The sequence below is a fragment of the Oreochromis aureus genome, linkage group 19, assembly GCF_013358895.1.
Source record: "Oreochromis aureus strain Israel breed Guangdong linkage group 19, ZZ_aureus, whole genome shotgun sequence".
NCBI classification, from domain to species: domain Eukaryota; kingdom Metazoa; phylum Chordata; class Actinopteri; order Cichliformes; family Cichlidae; genus Oreochromis; species Oreochromis aureus.
This window is the reverse complement of record NC_052960.1, coordinates 5,971,181-5,990,897: the sequence shown is the minus strand read 5'-3', so window position 1 is coordinate 5,990,897 and position 19,717 is coordinate 5,971,181. Positions and strand designations below refer to the sequence as shown.

At 41.0% G+C, this 19,717-nt stretch overlaps 1 protein-coding gene across 2 annotated transcripts; it reads right to left on the bottom strand.

The window, feature by feature from the left end:
* Positions 1-407: 407 nt before the first annotated feature.
* On the bottom strand, positions 408-19,706 carry ctage5 (CTAGE family, member 5). 2 transcript variants are annotated; one of them, XM_031746130.2, is made up of 28 exons: positions 19,403-19,706; positions 19,179-19,312; positions 18,633-18,719; positions 14,507-18,506; positions 14,130-14,378; positions 13,779-13,879; positions 10,040-10,171; positions 9,869-9,890; positions 9,618-9,706; positions 9,295-9,366; positions 8,604-8,714; positions 8,427-8,498; positions 8,195-8,299; positions 7,949-8,071; positions 6,376-6,555; positions 6,142-6,232; positions 5,922-5,989; positions 5,760-5,830; positions 5,568-5,669; positions 5,388-5,484; positions 5,118-5,185; positions 4,729-4,814; positions 3,954-4,067; positions 3,383-3,526; positions 2,107-2,352; positions 1,871-1,920; positions 1,634-1,790; positions 408-1,545 (listed from the first exon to the last, which is right to left on the bottom strand). In XM_031746130.2, exons 1-28 carry the CDS (start codon positions 19,521-19,523, stop codon positions 1,310-1,312), a joined length of 7,128 nt encoding a protein of 2,375 aa, XP_031601990.2. In that variant the 5' UTR covers positions 19,524-19,706; the 3' UTR covers positions 408-1,309. The 2 variants fall into 2 exon arrangements, with proteins under 2 accessions (XP_031601990.2, XP_039459761.1); XM_039603827.1 differs by lacking the exon at positions 14,130-14,378 and having other exon boundaries at positions 18,209-18,506; positions 19,403-19,651.
* Positions 19,707-19,717: the final 11 nt, after the last annotated feature.

Below are 19,717 nucleotides of genomic sequence, written 5' to 3'. Positions count from 1 at the left end.
TCTGTCAACATTAAACTTCTATTAAGATGTCTCAGGGATTCAATATTTAATTACCACTGTGTGGTATCGCACCAATTGGTTCAGGAGAGGGGCAGCTGTATATTTACTGGGAGAAATTTGTATAATTATGACTGAAGCTGGAGAAGTAAACATTTATTTTCAGATTTTTTTGAGCATCTTTAAAATGTTCTGGAAATGTATCATGTGATAAATCACCAGAAGTTGGGATAAACTGTTGTATACAGTCAAGGTTAAAATAAATCAAAGTATATTTTGCAATTTCAGATGTGTCAAGTTTAAAACAATTTAAAAATTTATTAAAAAATAGTTACATTCTAATGTTTTGTTTCTCCTGATGACTTTACAGCTGTATGCACAACAACTTACATTAGTAAATATGATGACACTGACAATTCAAGAGTCTTTATTAATCTAGCAATAATCACTTTTTACAAAATTCACATGAAGGTATCTCCTCTGTTCCAGTCAGTCTATTAAACTCACTCCTGTGACTGTTTATTCGGGGAAACATGAGCAGCTATTATAAGCCACGTTTTTCAAAGTCTAGGCCATATTTAAGTCACTGTAACACGATCAAAAGCACTGTTCAACTGCTTCTCTTACTGTGAAATAAGAAAAATCTCCCACTTCCCACAGGGAAGTCAGTGAAATTCAATTATGCAACTCTGATACATTTCATCAAAAGCAGTCTCCTTTGAGTTCAAGATCAACTCAGCTCAGTCAGACAAAACCAGGCTTAACATGCTCGGACTGAAGTGTCATAAAATCCAACAACAAGATGCTAACCAGCTACATTTTTTTTTTAAATTATACTGATGATGACAGACAAAAACTATTTCAGGGCTAACTGTGTTTTTGCCATGACAGACATGGTATGATCATTCAAATCTCTCCATCTCGGTGAAGTATTCCCATCAAAAACCGCTGACGAGACGACAGGCAGCTGTTTTTGGGTCATGTGACATGTGTTTTCATGCGCACACACGCAGTCCAGGCCAAGTTTACTTTAACATCAGCTTCCTCATAGAGAATGTAAATGGTGAGAGAGCAAGGTGAGGGAATAACAAAGAGACGTAAGAAATAATGTCATTGGACAACAAGCAGCAAGAAAACAGGCCAATGAAGGAGGATGTTCTCCCCTGCAAACACTATTCAATAAACACATCCTTCTGGTGAATAAATAGATGTTTATGGAAAAAGGGTAACCAGCAATCTGCCCTACACTGTCCACGTTAAACATTAACCAGAAGTTCTTCGTCTCACAGCTGATGTAGAAACTCAGTCAGGCTCAAATGGCGTCTTCAGGTGAGGTTGCCTTCTCTGGAGACTGGCTTTGTGGTGCGGGAGGGAGGGATTGATGAGGTGGGGGAGGGCCCATGGAAGAAGGTGGGAGGCCGTCGGGAGAAGGGGGTCGCATATTGGGAGCATAGGAGGGCATGTGAGGATGAGGACCGGCAGGAAGGGGAGCTCCACTAGGATGATATCGAGGAGGGGCCATCACTCCTGGAGGTTGAGGAACCCACACTGAAGGGGGAAAAAAATGGAAAGGTTAAGTTTACAATAATGACATCTGGAGATGGTTAAAGGTGCAAAGACGGATGAAAGTTCCTACTAGGCCTGATAGGAAGTCCCCCAGGTCCCCTGGGAAGGTAGAAATCAGGAGGTGGGGGTCCATAAGGGGCTCTGCGAGGAAAGGGACCATCCATGGGACCCATTGGTGGACCCATCCTTGGATCTGCTTCAGGGGGAGTCCTGCGTTCAGGACCAGACTGTTGGAAGACAGAAAAAGATTAGAGAGGCTGAGCCACAAATACACACTCAGTATTCACATACAGACACATACACTTACCTCTCTATGGTCCTGTTCACCAGGTCCAAAGCTGTTTTCTCTGTAGGAATCTGCATTGATAAAACATTTAGTGAATTAACAGAAATATGAGGGTCAAGTGTGCATTTCAGCACATGCTAAGGAGGATTGCTTTTCTTTACATGTCCAACTTTACCCATTTACTCTCAAAAAAAAAAAGAGAGAGAGAGAGAGAGAGAGAGAGAGAGAGAGAGAGAGAGAGAGAGAGAGAAACTCACCTGGCATGTCTGCAGGGTGAGAGGGTCCTGGAGGGAGATTCCGAAGATGGTGGGGGCCAGGAGGGAGTGGACCAGGAGGAAGGGCACGAGGAGGGAGTGGACCGGGAGGGAGGACACCAGGTGGGAGGACACCGGGGGGAAGGACGCCAGGAGGGAGAGAGTCCGGAGGAGGCAAAAGGCCCAGAGCTCCTGGAGGAGGTGGAGGTCTTCTGTACATGGGAGCTCCTAGTTCTGGAAACATATAGCCTGAAGAAGAGAGAGATGGAGAGTAAGAAGATATTAACTACACAAAGCTTAAATCTGTGGTGACATTTAGAAAACAGGATAGAGTGAGTGTCTGAGGTTTACCACATAAGAGCTGGAAATGGAAATGTAGTAATACGCTGTACAAATACTTTCATCACAGGGACAATTTTAGCATCCAGTGTAAAAACTCAAAATGCTTTCAAGACAACGCACATGCAACATCAACATGCTTTAGCACCCTAAATATACACACACACACTATACTTATTTTATATTTTAAATACAAGATGCACATGCACACAGTAATAATATGCATGACAACTATGTTGAATATCAACTAACTTCTATTCATATTTGTGTATTCATGTACTCATTCATTCTTTTCATACGCAAGTGCTGGAATCATTGTAGGGGAACGTCATCCATGCAGTGACAACTTAGTTTTACTATCACCTAATGGATATATATATTTATATTTACTATTTAGATCTCCTTGATGTAACGAGATGCTTCACACACCAAGTGAATCACTTCAAACTGTCCAGGACTTACCTGCTTTGGTAAAGGGTACCTAATATGATCAATTCAAACATCCATATATCTTGAATTCTAATATAGTAGCTTTGCATGATTCAGAGCTTAAAATAATCATTATTTTTATTATACTGGCCTTGCTGCAGCACCTCAATTGATGCTCTGAAACAATCTGTTTTAGCTTTTCTCCATTTAATCCAACTCTTTTTTTCCTGATTAGCTTTCTGCTGTAAAAAAAAAAAAAAGAAAAAAAAAAAGGTTTGAATAGGTGCACATGGGGCTTCCATGTGGCTATTTTAAGGTCTCACAGGGATTACTCATACTTACACTGACCTCATTTTTGAAACTTTGGCCAAATAAGGAAACTAACAGGTCCCCTTTCATTTCTGTTTGCTAAACATTATCTTGATAATCTGTGAGATGTTGGCTGTGTGGGCACTTGTAACAGTCTGGTTCTCTCCACTTTTTTTTTTCTCTCTCACATATGAACACACACCTGGGGGTCCTGGTAAGGGTCCTGGTGGGGGTCCTCTGCGATCTCTCTCCCAGGTAGGAGAGATTGAGCCGCTGTCTGAATGAGGACCTCCACTGCGCTCCATCTCCCCCTGGCCTCCTGGGGGCTCCCCTGGACCACGAGACACTGTGCAGGAAAGGATTTTTGGAAGAAGACGAAAAAAAACAGAGTGACAGACAGAGAGAGGGGCACAGAAGAAGAAAGAGAACAAGCAGAACAAACGCCCAGAGAGGGTGATGACAGTCAGTCCAGATTTCATCATATTATATTCTGTTGTCTTTTGTGCATTCAAGATTGCTGTTAGCATGCACAGACCATGCTACAAAATGCTTCAGCAGTTTGTCATGCTACAGTCAGCTGGTCATCCCCAACATGCTGCATGTTTCTACACCATTTATGAGTATGAATGAGGAAAATGTACTCTCCCAATTATGTAAGGATAAAATTATTACAAGTATATTTATATTTGTAGTGTTTGTGTGTCATTCTAAGGATCTGGCCATGCTTGGTGTATGTGTTTGCTGCAGCTAGCTGCACCTTTAAATGCATTTACCTCTAGGAGACAGTCGAGCAGGTGGTCCATCCATTAACGTAGGAGGTGAGAGAAATGGTCTGGTTTCCGATGAAGGTCGACCCAGAGGAGAAGGAACATACGGTGACCTTTCAGCTGGAAATAAAGGAATGTTTGGTGAGTGCAAATGGAAGAAAATCTGTAGCCCTGAGTCTTTCGACCACAATTTAGGCAAGAAGCAGCTTTTTTAGAACTTTCCAACCACCTTCTTTCAGTCAGTGATTTACATTTAGAGATTTTAATCTGTCACTCTAATTATAGTACTTTCAGAGAGATTTTTGCAGGGTGGCCATTCTTAGGATTCACATTCCAAAACTGTCTCATTTATAAATAAATAAATAAAATTCTATTTTATTTATGTAGCGCCAAATCACAACAACAGTCGCCTGCAAACACTTTATATTTTAAGGTAAGGACCCGACAACACTACAGAGAAAACCCCAACAATCAAAGACCCCTTATGAGCAAACACTTGGTGACAGTAGAAAAGAAAAACGCCCTTTTAACAGAAGAAAACCTCCAGCTGACCCAGGCTCAGGGAGGCTTAAGAGCATTAAAAGGTGGCTACTGGACTTCTTTAAGTATTTGAAGACAATTCACTTCGTCTTCCAAGAAGGTTCTTCATCCAAACAGTTTGAAAATACCCTTTGCAGCTTTAAGTCCTCAGAGACATTTTTGTGAGTTGTCCCGGACGTGGATTAAGCCCCAGATTAGAAGAAAATTCATTGTAGGACTCTACATGCGTGTGTGTACGTACCTCGGAAAGGCATTGGTCTTGCTAGACTGTTCAAGGCAAACGGGTCTTTGTCGAGGGCGTCCAGTTTAAACTGTGTATCTGTCAGTCTGTAAACAAGCACACCTAAAGTTAAAACATGGCAAGCCCTTTTGGTCCTGGAGATGTTAATACAATTGTTAATAAATATATTTAAAAAGAAAATATATTTAAAAGTTGCCATGACAAAAGTAGCAGTACATTTCAGTCTTAAGAACTCCTCATTTTTAATGTGTGTTCACAACTTTTTATTTAAAAAAAGGCACAAACATAAAGCCAATAAAAGGACTATACTGGATCATAGATCTCTGCAGAAACATGGAGATGAGGGAATCATCTCAGTATTTCACTCAAAACGCTGACATCATGCTTACTTCTGTCTGAGGAGAGCGTTGTCTCTTCTGATGTCTGACAGTTGTCGTTCTGCTTCTCGGGCTGCCACCTGGAAATGCCAAAAACATAACAAGACAACAATTTCAGGGGCAATTAGTGGTATAACCACCGTTTTTTCACTTTATGACTATACATAAGAGTGTAACAATTCAAAAAGAAACTTGACAAATCTCAACCATTTTATTGTAGCCATGCTAACAAGGGTGCTACCTTTTTGAACTACAACTGGTCTTTGGTGGAGTTTTACTAACCCAGTTATTATGAGCTTTCTTTTCATGTGCTGATATCTGAGTCTGGTAAGACTGTTTGGTTTTCTCCAGCTCTTCCTCCATTTCTTCAGCTCGTTGCCTGAAGCAAAGCAGAAATGAGACAGTTTGTAAGGACGAAAAACTAACAAATGCTTTCGAGCTGCTACAGACTGTTTCAGCTACCTGTAGTTGTTAAGTTCCTCCATCGCCAGCGCAATATTTTTGTCTGCTTTGTTTAACTTCTCCTCTTTCTGGAGACGCTCTTTCTCCTCCACCGTTAGAAGTCTACAAATATTTATTGACACAGTTTTAAAATCATCTGATTGTTACAAAAAGATTTGTTCATATAAAACTGTTTACTGCATATGCATATACCTGTGCAGCTTGAGCTCATTCTCCTGGTACATTTCTGTCATAATCTGGAGTTTCTGTTGTAATCGTTGGACCTAAACACAAGGTAAAGGGTTTAATCCAAAGGAAAACAGATGTGGACCATGTATAGAACAAATACAGTCACACACAGGTGAGGTCAGCTACCTGATCCGAGTAGCGCTCGGCGTCCGACTGCAAAGTTAGTTTCTCTTTCTCCATATCTTCTATGCTCACTTGAGGGGGGAGGGGGAAACAAAAAACAAAAACAAAAGACATGACATGCACGCTATCAGGGATATGTCTAGCCTCTAGCATGGTTCATACATGTCATTAATATGGAAAAGGTTAATAAGTAAATTGACAAGATGTTCTGCAGTTTACTTACATTGCAGGTCCTCTTTTGCTTTGATTTCATCGTTCAGTTTGGCAAATACTCTGTCCTTATCCTCATCTAGGGATTTGAGGTCTGCATTCAGCTATACAAAAATAAAGACGTGTTAGAGGGGAAACTCTACAGAGCTTACATTAAAAAAAAAAAAATAAACAATAATAATTCTTGTGCGCCAGCACATCATCAACCTGAATGCCAAACACTATGTGCTTGGTTTTTTCCATCTACCTTAGCAGCATAAACAAGTTTCTGGACTTTCTGCAGATGGGCCTGGGTGTCCGTTATGTCCCCTCTTCCATTCTTCTCTCCTTTTTCTGGCGTACCATTGGCTGTCTCCTTTTCTCCTCCTTCCTCTTCCTCCAGATCTGAATCCCAGCCTTTCAACCTCAGCAGCCGATCTGTTAAGGACTAGAAGCAAACAGATTTTTTTCTGACAATTAATTATATTCTCACTGAACCATTTTAATATATTTTCTGTCATTCTGCCATTTTCTGGAGACATGACAATAGTTGAGACCTGATTTAATATAGTTAAAAGCAAAAAACAAAACAAAACATAAAATCAGAAATTTAAAAATGTCTGTTTTTGCCCTTAAGATCATGTTTTCATAGAGGTCCAGGCAGCTTCTAGCATGGCTGCTGTTTTCAGTTCACTCCCTGGAAGTCCTATTATGACCACTAACATTGTGTGCTCTGAGATTTCAACACCATCCTCTTTTTTTCTCTGTTTGCTCTCTTGTGAAGACAAGCAAACAGAAAGAAAGAGGGGGAAAAAAAGAGCAGAGCAAACGGCTTCTGTTTCAAACTGACCCGACTTCTATGCAGAGAATTGTTGTTGGTGCTGAGAGTTGGCTCGTCAATTACAACGCAGCACTTTTTAGTTAAACAGTCTATAGTTTCCAAGCCTGAAGACAGATTAGAAGTACAACCAGGAGCATGCTCACTGCAACGCTGCTTGACTATTGCCCCCCAAAAAACAAAATTAAAACCCTTGAACACAACTGGCACAGTTACTCATTCATTTCACAAAATCACACATTTATCTGATAGTGAGTCAGGCATTGACCAGAAAACGGGGGCAAAGATAGAGCCAGGCTTTGGCACCTAGCGAAACAGTTAACCAGCCATGGAGATAACGATACAAAGCCAAAGCTGACGGTGACCAGTCACCACTACTGAAAGCAAACAGTGGGAAACCCACAGCAATCTGGGAAAAAAAAAGTCATAACTGATAATACTTCTACATACATCTTATGAACTGAACAATCTTTTTACAGTCAGCAAGTGAGGTGGAACTTTTAAGGAGGTCTGTAAGTGCTACAGTGTAAACAAAAGAGACAGTCTTGATTTATAACACCAGACAAAAAAAGAGAAAAACAAATGCTAAGGAGTAATCTGGAAACCTAAATTAAAACTGAGATTACAATCAGATTAATCATCCACCATTACCTCAATAGAGGCAATTTACCTTTGTCCTAAGAACGTTCAGTGGAAATTTTGTGAACTGTGATTTGTGCCAGTGTTCTTTATTTTTTGGCCACACAAACGAAATCTAAACTCAGCACCCTACTTGCAACTTTGTCAACCTTTCCGAAATATAAACAGAGTTAAAGGGTGTCTGTTTTCACACAGAGGCACACCTGAAAAGGACTAAAAGGACTGAACAACATAAAAATAAAAGTTGAGCTGGTAGCAACTCAGGCATTTCCAAAAAGATGACCTTAAAGGAAGACTGGCCAAATTTAAAATTTATCATTTTTATGGGCTGCTTCACAGAACTTCACCTTAGAATAAATCATACCATTATACGTTCATCCTTGGTGGCCACATCCTGCATCATCCCACTGTAAGCAACCTCACACCTTTTCATCTCTGCCTCCAATTCACTCACTCTCTCTGCCCATCCCTCCACTTGCTGCCTCAACTGTGGAGAAAAGAGTTGGGGGAAAAAAAGGTAAGCCAACAATCTTGTGCACCCATTTGGGAAAAACTATTTAGTTTACTGCCATATGAAGGTTTTTTTTGTGTGTGTGTGTGTCCATCGTACATGAGCATTGCTCTCCTTTAGCACTTCATTCTCCTCTCCAGCTGTTTCCAGGTTCCTCTGTAGTCTGTCACTGTTCATACTGTACACTTTCAAAGTGGTCTGCGCCTAGAGAAGGACAGACAGAGATATTATAAAACCTAGTGGAACAGAGAAGAGGTGGAAAAGAAACACCAACAGAGGAAAGAGAACAGACAGGCGAAAGTACGAATGTGACAGTTTTGGAATACTGCACCTGCTCTTCCTGTGACTGAAAGTCTTTAGTTTCATCTTCAAGGGATTTCATGCTCTCCTCGAGGACTGCTATCTGGATAGAGAAACCAAAACAACTTTCATTCAGTATGAACTCTACAGCTTCTCACTCAGGATTGCCAACTAGGCTTCCACAGTACTTCTGTTAGTGTGCACCTACCCTCCTTTCTTGTTCTATCCTGTGCTCCCTTTGCTGGTCCAGTTGATCCTTTAGCTGTTCAAGATCCCTCTCCAACTCTCGTTTGGAGTGCTCAAACTCCCTGGCTTTGACCTAAGACAACAAGATCGGAAAAATACTTCAAGTAGCTGCAAAACTGGGACACAGAAACATGAGTAAGGGTTGTAAAGACATGACAAATAATTTCATTACAGATCTGAGGTGAAGCAGTGCAAATTTTCAACATTTTGACTAGTTCTGCAAGTCTGTGTCAAAAATTACACGGCAGTGGCTGTACTTCATTGTGTACATCAACAACAATGATAATAATAATAATAATAATAATAATAATGTTATTATTATTCTTTTTGTAATATGCTAAACCTCACTATACATTACCACTCACTCAAAAATTATTCCAACAAGTGTCAACATATGGTTGTTAAAAAAAAAAATCCTCTTTGTAGGGACTTTGACAGCTAATAAAAAATACAAGCTTGTTCAGCTGAATAAACAATAGGACATGTGTCTCTGTTCACACAGATGAGGGCACGTGGGAGCATAGCAGTGTACCAGACATGAAGACTGTGTGAGCCATATTTATTAAGGAGCATTCAAGCAGGTTTTCTTTACACCAAGAATGGATGCAATGGACTAACATGAAACAGAGTTTTCATACTTTTCTCTGCCTTACCTCCAGTTGTTCTGTCTTCTGAGTCTGAGCCAAGACACCGCTGTCCCTCAGTGAACTCTCAAGGTCGTCATACTGTAGATGAATAAATTTCTCAGTACATCATCCATGATATCATCAAGAATTACATTACATTTCTGATCACCTACAAATGCTCAGAAAGTAAACCTCTCTGCTTTGTAGATACCACCTTAGAAAGCTTGTAATCCAAATTACTTGAAAGCTATAGCAGGATATATATAAAAAAAATTTTTTAAAAATCTCTGACCTCACATTATTGTGCAAGATCAAATCTGTGTCTAGACAGCACTGGCATAACTACTAACCTCTTGTTGACACTGACTCAGACTCTCAAGGACTTTGGATTTCTCATCCAGTAGCTGTGCAACCTGTTCTGCCATCCCCTGCTCTCTACCTGAAAAACAGCCAAAAAATTCATATTTATTTTGCGTCATTTGGGAAAAAAAAAAAGTGGTTTATTTGTTAACATTCACAGGTCAAAGAGAAGAAAAACTATCAGTGATAATGTTAAACGTGTCCATAAAATGACACTCAGGAAGAGGAAGTGAGAACTTACGTCGGTAAATTCTGCTTTTTATCTGTGAGGAAATAAAAACAAAGAAAAAAAAAAAAAACTGTGCTCAGTGACAGGTCCGACAGTTCAAACAGAAGCCATACTTATCAAACCATCTTAGGTGGCAAAAAATATTTATGATGTTGAAATGAATATGCATGGCTGTGCACTCACAGAGCTGTAACATCTACAGGTGAACAACAGAAGTGTCACCAAGCCCAATAGGCCAGAGACAATGATAGGTTCCCATGGCACACCATACAGGTCTGGCCCAGGTCTTAAGTCATCGGGCAGAGATGATACCACCTGAGAAAAGAGAAAATAATGACCAGTTCCTGTTAGAAATAGGATATGTGAGTCCGGGAATAAAAACCTGATGTTCTACCGATGCTCAAGGACATTAGCTTTTCTGTCCTTGAGTAAATATGACTGCCTCTTGAACATGGGCAAAATACAGCCCATCTGCCCAAACCAGTGTGGAGACAGACCCATGCCTTATTAAATATATTAATAAATTGTACTATATACTATGTGCCAAATAATAATGCAGCAAGTATCAACTTTCTCTCAGTAGAACTTTTCGTGGTCACACACCTTGACAAAAAGAGAGATGGCATTTAAACGACAGTTTTTTTGATTAAAGAAGCAAATAAAGAACTTAAACTAACCATGTTTGTTCATAAGCAGTACGGTCAATGGTGCAAGTGAGTGTAAGAGTAAAGAAATTGTGTGTGCAGTGTTTTTTGGAGGAAGGAATCAAACCAAGAAGAGGCATCTCAGGGCTCTTCTTACTGAGATGCCTCTTCTTACTAACAGCTTTTGTAGAGCACCGGCACAATGGGCTGAGGTGTTGTTAATGTTGCTGATTAGAAATATGCCACACCTCCTCTCCAGATCCTGAAGAGAAGAACTAAAAGGAGACTGACAGGAAAGCGGGGATGGAGTGGACAGACTCAAACTCCTGGTTAGACTGACCTCTCCAGCTCTAAGCAGAGCAAAGCTAGTAGTACCATTACCAGCTGCATTTCAAGATGGTTGAGTATGAGTGTGTCAAACAAAGGTGAAGTCTCACAACAATGACGAAACCAGCCCACCGACAGGGTAGCACAGGAAGGAAGGTCCAGTGATAAATGATGAGCAGTGACTAAACTTTGAGAATAACCAATGGTAAACTGATCACAACAAGGCCCCAGACTGATGAAAAATATAAAATAAATCACAAATATACCAGGACAGCACTCCAGAGAAAAATCTGAGTGGCAAATACTGCATATATACACACACACACATACACATATATATATATATATATATATATATATATATATATATATGTTTTTGTATATATGCAATGGTGTTAAAGCGTGACCATGCATTTGTTTATCATCTGACTGTACATTCACTGATGCATATTCAATAAATTTGAATATGCAAATATATTAAGCATTTAAGCTGCACCGGACTGACAGAGAAAGGTCAATATTTTCTAATAACGTTCTTGGTTTTTAGGACCAGGATTTGGGCTTCCTGAAAGCAATCTGTCAAACTCAGTGTATGTGTTATATTTCTATGCAGTTGTTCAATGTGTGGCTCTTCATTTCCTGTATACAAGTCAGACTGGACTTCTGGGTAAACTGCTGCTTACCCCAGTTCCAGCTAGTATATGAAATGACAGCATCAATTTCACTTATCTCCTGACAGAATAATCAGAATATGGATTGGTAAACAAAATACTACCAAACAGCTGGTCTTTAGAAGATAGGTTTATGTACAGTTACCCTGTTTTTGACCACATTAAATAGGGCACAGTGTTAATAGTTATATTATTCTACTACAGACAAATGTGGAAAAATACCTGCCATTTTTAACTTAAATCCGAACACCTGACAAGACAGCGCTGTTACTGACAACTAGCCAGCTAACTATTACCAGCTAACTGTTTGAGCAAATAAACACCTTTGAAAACAAGAAGAATAATCCTGACAGCAGGTCACACTCTTACTTCAGAATGAGACGGACAACACCAAGAGCTGTAGCTAGTACCGAGAAATAAAAAAAATGACTGTTACATGGAAGCCCGTTACATTATCTCGGCTAATTGGGAATTGCTAACGAAACCTGCCACATAACGTACATCCTTCACTTTCTCCACGGCGATACTGTAGTAAGCCTCTGCCGTCGCCTGGAAGTCGGCCGCTTTGATGGCCAACTGGTCACTCGCCGGATTCTCTGCCATGTCCAAATTATTTCATCTGACGTATATTTAAACTTAAAAAATATTATATTTACACCGTTAAGAAACTAGAGCCGAGAAGCGGGTCAGCGGCGGTTTCACATCCTATCCACAACACTGACGCTTAGGACTATACCACGTCCTGCTGGACGTCGTAGGGAGTAATACGAAAACTACTGTACAGCTGTACAACCATCGTAAACACTCCAAACATTACATAAAATCTGAAAATATAAAATAATGTAAACATAGCATGTATAATATAATGCATCACGTGCACGCTGTTTCGTGTCCTCACAAGTTCACACGGATGATTGCACACCCCCGCTGGTGAAAATGGTTCAGTCGCAACGTCACCAATTGTAAGATGCCACACTGGCATATCGGAGCGCTTTCAAAGTGACACCAGGGGAAACAGGTGTTACCAAAATGACACCTGTATTATCATTATTGTGATAATTTTCATTTAAAGAAAAGGTAACACATCTGCATCGAACGGGTATTTGTCCACGTGTCGCGTGCTCGGCCTTAGGCCAATGACAAATTAGGAGACAGGTGAAGGTAAAGACTTCCCATATGAAAAAGAAAGAGAAACAATTATGACCCACGTAGGAAAGTATGGAGTCATCCAGTATTTCTTATACTCACCAGTCTGGCCTCACTTTCATCCATTTGAAACCACTTTCACCTTTCAAAACATGAGAGCCAGTTTGTCTTCACAGGTGTGCGAGTCCAGAGTGTCACAGACCCAAATGTGAGTAATGTTTAAGGAACCTAGCCAGCTTGACAGCTGAGACGTAAGCAAAGCTAAATGCCAGAGGGAGAGTCAGCCCAGCATGTCACCAGTAATATCTTAAAGAACCAGGCACCACAAAATGCCACACTGACAGAGCAGAGGGTGATTTTTAGTGCCTCCCACATATTTTTTTGTACTATAACTTTAGCACCTTTAATACAGGCATGCAAACACAGAGGTTGGTCAAGTGATATGACTATATTAGAGAATTATTTTGACATATCAGGAATCATGGCTAGAAGATGATCCTGATATCAAAATGTAGGTTATGCTATAACCTATTTTGAGGCTTGAAAGTTACTCCAGCGAATTATCAGAAAACACATGAAATATGCAAAGTACTAATGTTTTTTTGCTATAGAAAGTGATAAACCTATCATATTTAAACTCTTAAATTTCATTACAGGAAAACAGCATACTAACCAAAACAAGATTTTGAATTAGATTGTGACGCTTTGAGTGGTTGTAAAGTTTTAGGACTTGTAACTCGCAAAACATAAGATGTTACATTAACATCTTACCTTCATAGAATTTATCATAGCAGCCCATGCTATGATAAATTCTGCACCCAGCAGGACCCCAAAGTTCCCTGTACAACATGATCAAGGCCACAATTAGCTACACATCAAAAGCTATCGGACAAAGCATGTTAAAACTAGATCAGAAAAATTTTTTCTGGCTAGGCAGCGTCCACCCTGCTTTGACCTCAGCCCCCCATCATCGCCATTGTGGATTAATCTCTGGCATGAACTGAAGAATCCCTCTCAAACGCACAACACTAATCTCTGTAGATTAAAGCAAAACGGTATATTTGGAAATCAAATGACAAAAAATTGGATTCTGTTTCTGCAGATTATAAATCCTCAGAAACTGGCACAGCGTACCTGCACAGTAAGCCATATGAGGAGCTCCCTCACTGCACAAGCGTGGGCGTAAGAGTCTTCAGCCATCTGATAAACGAAGTCCAGAATTTGCTTCATAACTCCTGCAGTTAAAGTAACACACATACTGCTGTTTAACATACATCTCTTTTAAACATCTAAAAGAATATTTGTCTTTTAATGTGACACATTACTGTAAGAAAAGAAAAGAAAATATTTGTGTTGGCCATCCAGTTTTTGGGGTTATGTGAAGTGAGGACGATGACGGAGTAGGTTGAGTAGCTTTTGCTTAAGATTTTTTTTTAATAATATTTTAAACTCTTCTTGATTAATGGATACCTGGTTTATCCATACCTTTCAGCATCTCTGGTGATCCTGGCTGAACATGAGGAAGGGATGCTTCTTCAACACTTCCGCCCTGTTTTTTTCCTCTTATCTCATCTTTTCCTACACCACCACCCACTTGGTTATTGCCTTCTTTCATTATCATCCAGTCATCTCTCTGGATGGATGGATCTTGTGTCGTCTTTGACTCTTCCTCAGTGTTCGCGTTCTTATTTTTTCTATGATTTGAACAAGAGACGCCAACACAGCTGGCCTCAGCTGCATTTGACAGGGAAACACATGTACAGATGCAATTCAAAACCATGCCTGAATTTAAAAGACTGAATCAAATCTCATTAGTACTGGCCATGAGGAAGCCAGTAGGAGGCAATGTTGACAAAAACTACCTTGATGATTACGGTCGTTGGTCTGTCTTGTGTTGAAAGTCTGTCTCACTCTTCCCAACAGTGTTTCCAGCTTTTGAAGCGCCATACGCATTCGGGTCTTTTCTTTGTCCTCCTGCAGTGCATCAGTGAGCGTCAGGCTAGGAGCAATCAGCGTCTCCTTGTGATGATACAGAAGTCTCTCTATATCTGACAATATAGATTCATCCTCCTCATCAGGTTTGTACAACATGGTGTCTGAATTGGACAAAATGTAATCCAAAAACTGAAGCTTGTGTCGCCCAAAAAGCTCCAGCGAAATAGCTGTCTCATCTGCAGCCATGTGAGCGAGCAGGTTTTTGTAATGTTTGGAGAGAGTTCTTGTCATCTCAGCAGAGGAAGGATGAGGCTGTGGCTGCTCTGTGATAGTGGGAGAGTCTTTGCGAACAACTTCAAGGTGGTGAGTGGTGGAATCTGGTTCTTGTTCAGAGTCTTGCGAGTGCAACGCGTCAGCTGGACTAGTACTGAAGCTCTGGGCTGGTTCGGCGGACCCGTCAGATTCGGTGGTAGATTTCTGGCTGAAAACACCAAAGGGGTTTTTTAAAAGACCAAAAGCTCCTCTGGTTTTACTCTCTGCCGTCTCCCCACTCTGATCAGTAGGTGGATGTGGGGACGCATCATCAGTCACACTTGGGGCAGTTTGCTCAGATATCAAAGACTGACTTTTAGCAGGGTCACTATGTGGGGCTGAAGGCTCCCTTCCTCCCTCATCCCAGGATTCACTACCATTACTGACATTTTCCCTCATTTTTATATCAGAGTCTTTATCCTCCTCTACAACAGCAGCCTTCTCTGTGTGTGTCTGTTGACCGGAGTTTAACTGTTGTGTTGTTTTGCTGCTACTTTCAGTGTCTCCAGACTCCGTTTTATCTCCCTGACCTAATGCATGAGTGCTTTCTGCCTCCTCTGAACTGTTATTTACTGTTTCTTCATCCGAGTCTATCATCTGCCTCTCTCCTGGTGTGTTTGCTTGATCCTTTAGCTTCTCTGTCTGTTTTGCTCCTTCACCTGCTGAACTCATTCCTTCCTCTAAACCGCTTCCAGCTTTTTCTTCACGCACTTGATGGCAAAGTTCATTTGAACATTTAAAGCTGTCATCCACCTCATTCTCCTCTTGATGCACTTCTTCAACCTCTGCTCGGTCAGTCTCTTCAAACTTTAGCTCCTCTGCCTTGGCTTTTTTTTTCTCTCCATCCTCCCCATTTTTTCCTTCCACATCTTGGTGGCTTTCAACCTGTGCGACTATTTCAGTTAAAGATGATCCTGAGCCGTTCTCACCTTGTGTATTTTTGTCATAGGTTTCTGTCTCTTGTGTGTTCATGGTGCTCAGGATCTTTGCCTCATAATAAGAAGACTGCACTGTTTTTCCCTCTTCATCTTTCTTCTCTTTTTCCTGTACACCCTCCAATTCTTCTTCCCTCTGTAACTTCTCCACCTTGTCCTCTTTTTCCTTCTCTGGTAACTCTTCCATCTGCAGCTGTTTTCTATCCTCCTTTAGCTCTCCCATCTCCCCCTGCATACTCTCCACTTCTGCCTCATTAGTCTCCTTTTCTTCCTCATCTTCCTTTTGCTCTTTCACCATTTTCCCTTCACCTTCTTTCTTCTCTTTTCCCTCTAGACCCACCAGTTCCCCTTCTTCCATTAACTCCTCCACCTTGGGGTGTTTTTCCTCCTCTGTATTCAAATGTTTGTTAGCCTCCTTTAGGTCTTCCACCTCTCCCTGCATGCTCTCCACTTCTGCCTCATTACTCTCCTTCTCATCTTCCTTTCGCTCTTTTATCTCCTTTAAATCCTCCAGTTCCTCGTTATCCTCCACCTTCATCACCCCTTGATTCCCCCCCTCCTTTGACTCCTCCTCTTTTTCAGTCTCTAATTCAGAGCTTATCGCTGACTTCAGGTCATTTTCATTTAAATCTTCTTCAGTGCCTGATGGCTCTATCTCTAGTTTAACCTGCTGGGACTCGTTTATGTTGTCTTCAACAGTTTCCTTTAGCTTGCCTGCATCACTGTCACTTTCATTGTCAATATGCTCCATCACTGGAGACACAGAGGGATCTGTGGCTAGTCCACTTGTTCCTCTGTCATCCTTTGGGATAGTTTGAGTGCTTCTGACAGGGTTATGCTGTGAATCCAATTCCTGTGAGCTCAGAGTTTCTCCCTCCTGCTTTAACTCCCCATGAACTGTCTCTGCTTCTGTGTTATTATCAAAAAGAGCTATTGTATCTGAATTGTCATCATTTGTTTCAGCACTATAAGGAGTAAAACTTTCATTCTCAGCTGGAACTGGATTGTTTTTCTCCATAGATGACGGTAAGTGAGGCTGGCTATCTGTGCTACTGTCTTCACCGTTCAGCTCCTCAGTCTGAGTTCCAGATAAATCTGTATCCTCATTACTGACTTCTCCTTTATTATCGTCACCCCTGGCAATTTTAAGAGCCAATTCTGTGGTTTCTTCTTCTGTGTTATCAGTTTGATTTGTGATTTCTGCCCCTTCCTCCTCCACACTTTCTGATTTCTTGTTCTCCATCTGGTCTTTTTCATCTTCCTTGACCAGCACAGACTTTGACTTTAAATCCACTGAAACGTGATCAGGGCCCAAAATGCTTTCAGATGGTGTTATAGAATCCTGACTGATAGCACTCAGAGTTTTTCTTTCTTCCTCTCCTGGCTCCCTGCTGTTATCCATATGTTCAGCGTCTTCACCTTCCCTTTCTGCAGATCTGTCCTCATTAATTTTGCTTTTTTCTATATTGTCATCATCATCTTTACTGGAGAGTGATTCTGCTAAAGCCTGAGATTCCTCTTCAAACTTCCTATCAGGAGAAATATCTTTGTGATCAACTGTGGGTTCAGCCTCTTCATGGAAATCACTGTTTATCCCACTGTGTGAAGTATCTGTGTTGCTATCAACACTGTGACCATTAAGGGGTTCTGTAGGGGTATTTTGGTCTTCTGACAGTTCTTCCACCTCCTTTGAATTATTGCTTGTCTTAATAATTTCCTCCTCTGATTCACTGTGATCCACATTCTGCGATCCTGTTGGTTGCTCTAAAGTTGTGACTATTTCTGCCTCCTTAGATTCACTTTCTTTGTTTTCATCATCTCCAACTTTATCTTTCCTGAAACCTAGAATACCTCCAATCTCCATGTTTAACCAAGAATTAGCCTGCACCTTCTCCTCCTTCTCCTGTCCTGACTCCTGACTGGTCAAACCAAACCCCAGCGTGCTTGACAGCCCATTCCCTAGCCAACCTAAAGTCCCCATCTCTTTCTTCTCCTCTTCCTGCAACTGGCTGCCTTCAAGGTCCAAGGACATCCTCCTGCTCCTGAATTTCTCTGTGGGTTCTTTGTCTTCATCTGCTTCTTGTTCCTCTTCTGTCTCACTTTTGCTTCCACCTCCAAAGCTGAGCCACCCAGTCATTGTTGAAGTTAACGATTCAGTAGTTTCTTCTTTAAATTTCACACTTTCTTTGCCATTGTCAGGTTTTCCATTTCCTCCGAAGCCCAGCCAACCTGTCACAGAGGACGTGAGCGAAGTTTCAGCCTGAGTTTCTTTCCTCTTATCTTCTATCTCCCCTTCAGCCACACTGTCAGGTTGGTCCTCTTTACCCAGACCTAACCATCCTGTCACTGAAGAACCAAGCCAGGAAGAGGAGGGAGACCCACCTTGTTGATTAGGAACCACAGGAATCTCATGTGTCTCCTCTTGAAACCCAGCTCCGGAACCACCAACATTTTTATTCTGATCCTCTTCTTCTTGTTCTTCTTCTTCCTGTGCAGAAACTGGGGAGTCTGAGGTTGTTAAGTGGCTTTCTGCTTTCGTGTCATCAGTGCTTTGGGTAATTTGGGTGGTTTCTGGCTCCTGGATTTGGATTTTCTGATCAATATAATCATCATCGTCATCATCATCATCCATATCCAGATAAGTGGAGCCAAACTCATTCATGCAGAAGAAATCAGATTTCTGCAGAAAAAGGGCAAAATTGTAATTCTTACGGAAGGACACAAGGAAGACAAAATAGAAATAATACTAATAATTACAATACTTTTTAATACTTAAAGTTTCTTTACATGTGAATGATGAAATTACCTGTGTTTCCACTACTTTCTCCACAGTAGTATAAACCTCCTCTTCTTGCACTGTGTCCTTTGGAAAATATCCAAACTCTTTGTCAATCTGAAATAAAAAAGGAAACAAAAGAGCTGTCAGCATTTTTCTTCTTTCTACCTTGAAGAAACACAGAAATCTCAACATTTGTCGTAACAGATTATTCTTTAAAAAGATGCTCTGTCATTTGGTGTTTCTGCATTGATGATAACTGCAAACATAATCTTTTATAATCAAATAATTCATTCTTCCTTTGCACAGAGAATTGGGGCACTGTTATTCTGAAAAAGACCAATCCCATCAATCAAAGGATAAAGGTCATCACACAAGTTTGTACTGATTGATCAGAGGTTGCCCTTTCATCCTAGGGAAACACCCTGGCAGCAAACTGCCCCAAACCTCACAGTATTACAGTGCAGGGGTCAAGGGATTAGGTTTTCTTTCTGTCTGTCTCTAAGTGAGCACCTGGCATGAATGAAGCTTTAGGGAAGCACAGAAAGGAAAAAAAGATTGAAATATGACACATACACTGCCTGCCCACAGGTCATTCCTCTTTCCAGTCAATTTGTGGTAAACAAAGATTGTGTCTCCTTGCCTGAAGCTCAGGAAACGACAGTCCTTACCACGGTGGTCCCTTATGGCCTGCACTCTGCTTAGGAGCCCTGCACACACCACAGCAATAGAACACAGGGGTGAGGTGACCATCATTATCGTAATTAATTTAAGGAGCTATCAGGAGATTTTGAACTTACTTTGACACTCAGAGTCTCCGCAGATCTTGTAGTCAGACAATAATCCGAGATTTAAGTGGGGTAAAATCACTAAAACTGCACCCAGTGACCACAGGAACCTAGAGACCTGAAAAATAGCCATGATTATCTGACTTTTAACTGGAGGCTATTAGTAGTAAATGTCCATAGTGGGGTGGAAATAACTCAGGCCCGTTGTGCTGGCAAGTGAACATTGCCTCTGAGCTGCTGCTGTGTGAAGACTCAATACTAAATGAAACAGCTGAGATAAGATATAAGGCCAGTATGGGGATAATCATTAACATCTCAGGCCTGCTT

Coding starts and splice junctions, on each gene's coding strand:
- ctage5 (XM_031746130.2), bottom strand. CDS start 19,523: ATGGCTATTTTTCAGGTCTCTAGGTTCCTGTGGTCACTGGGTGCAGTT. Junction 8,499..8,603: donor GGATAGAACAAGAAAGGAGG/GTAGGTGCACAC, acceptor TTCTCTATCCAG/ATAGCAGTCCTCGAGGAGAG. Junction 1,546..1,633: donor GGGACTTCCTATCAGGCCTA/GTAGGAACTTTC, acceptor TTCCCCCTTCAG/TGTGGGTTCCTCAACCTCCA.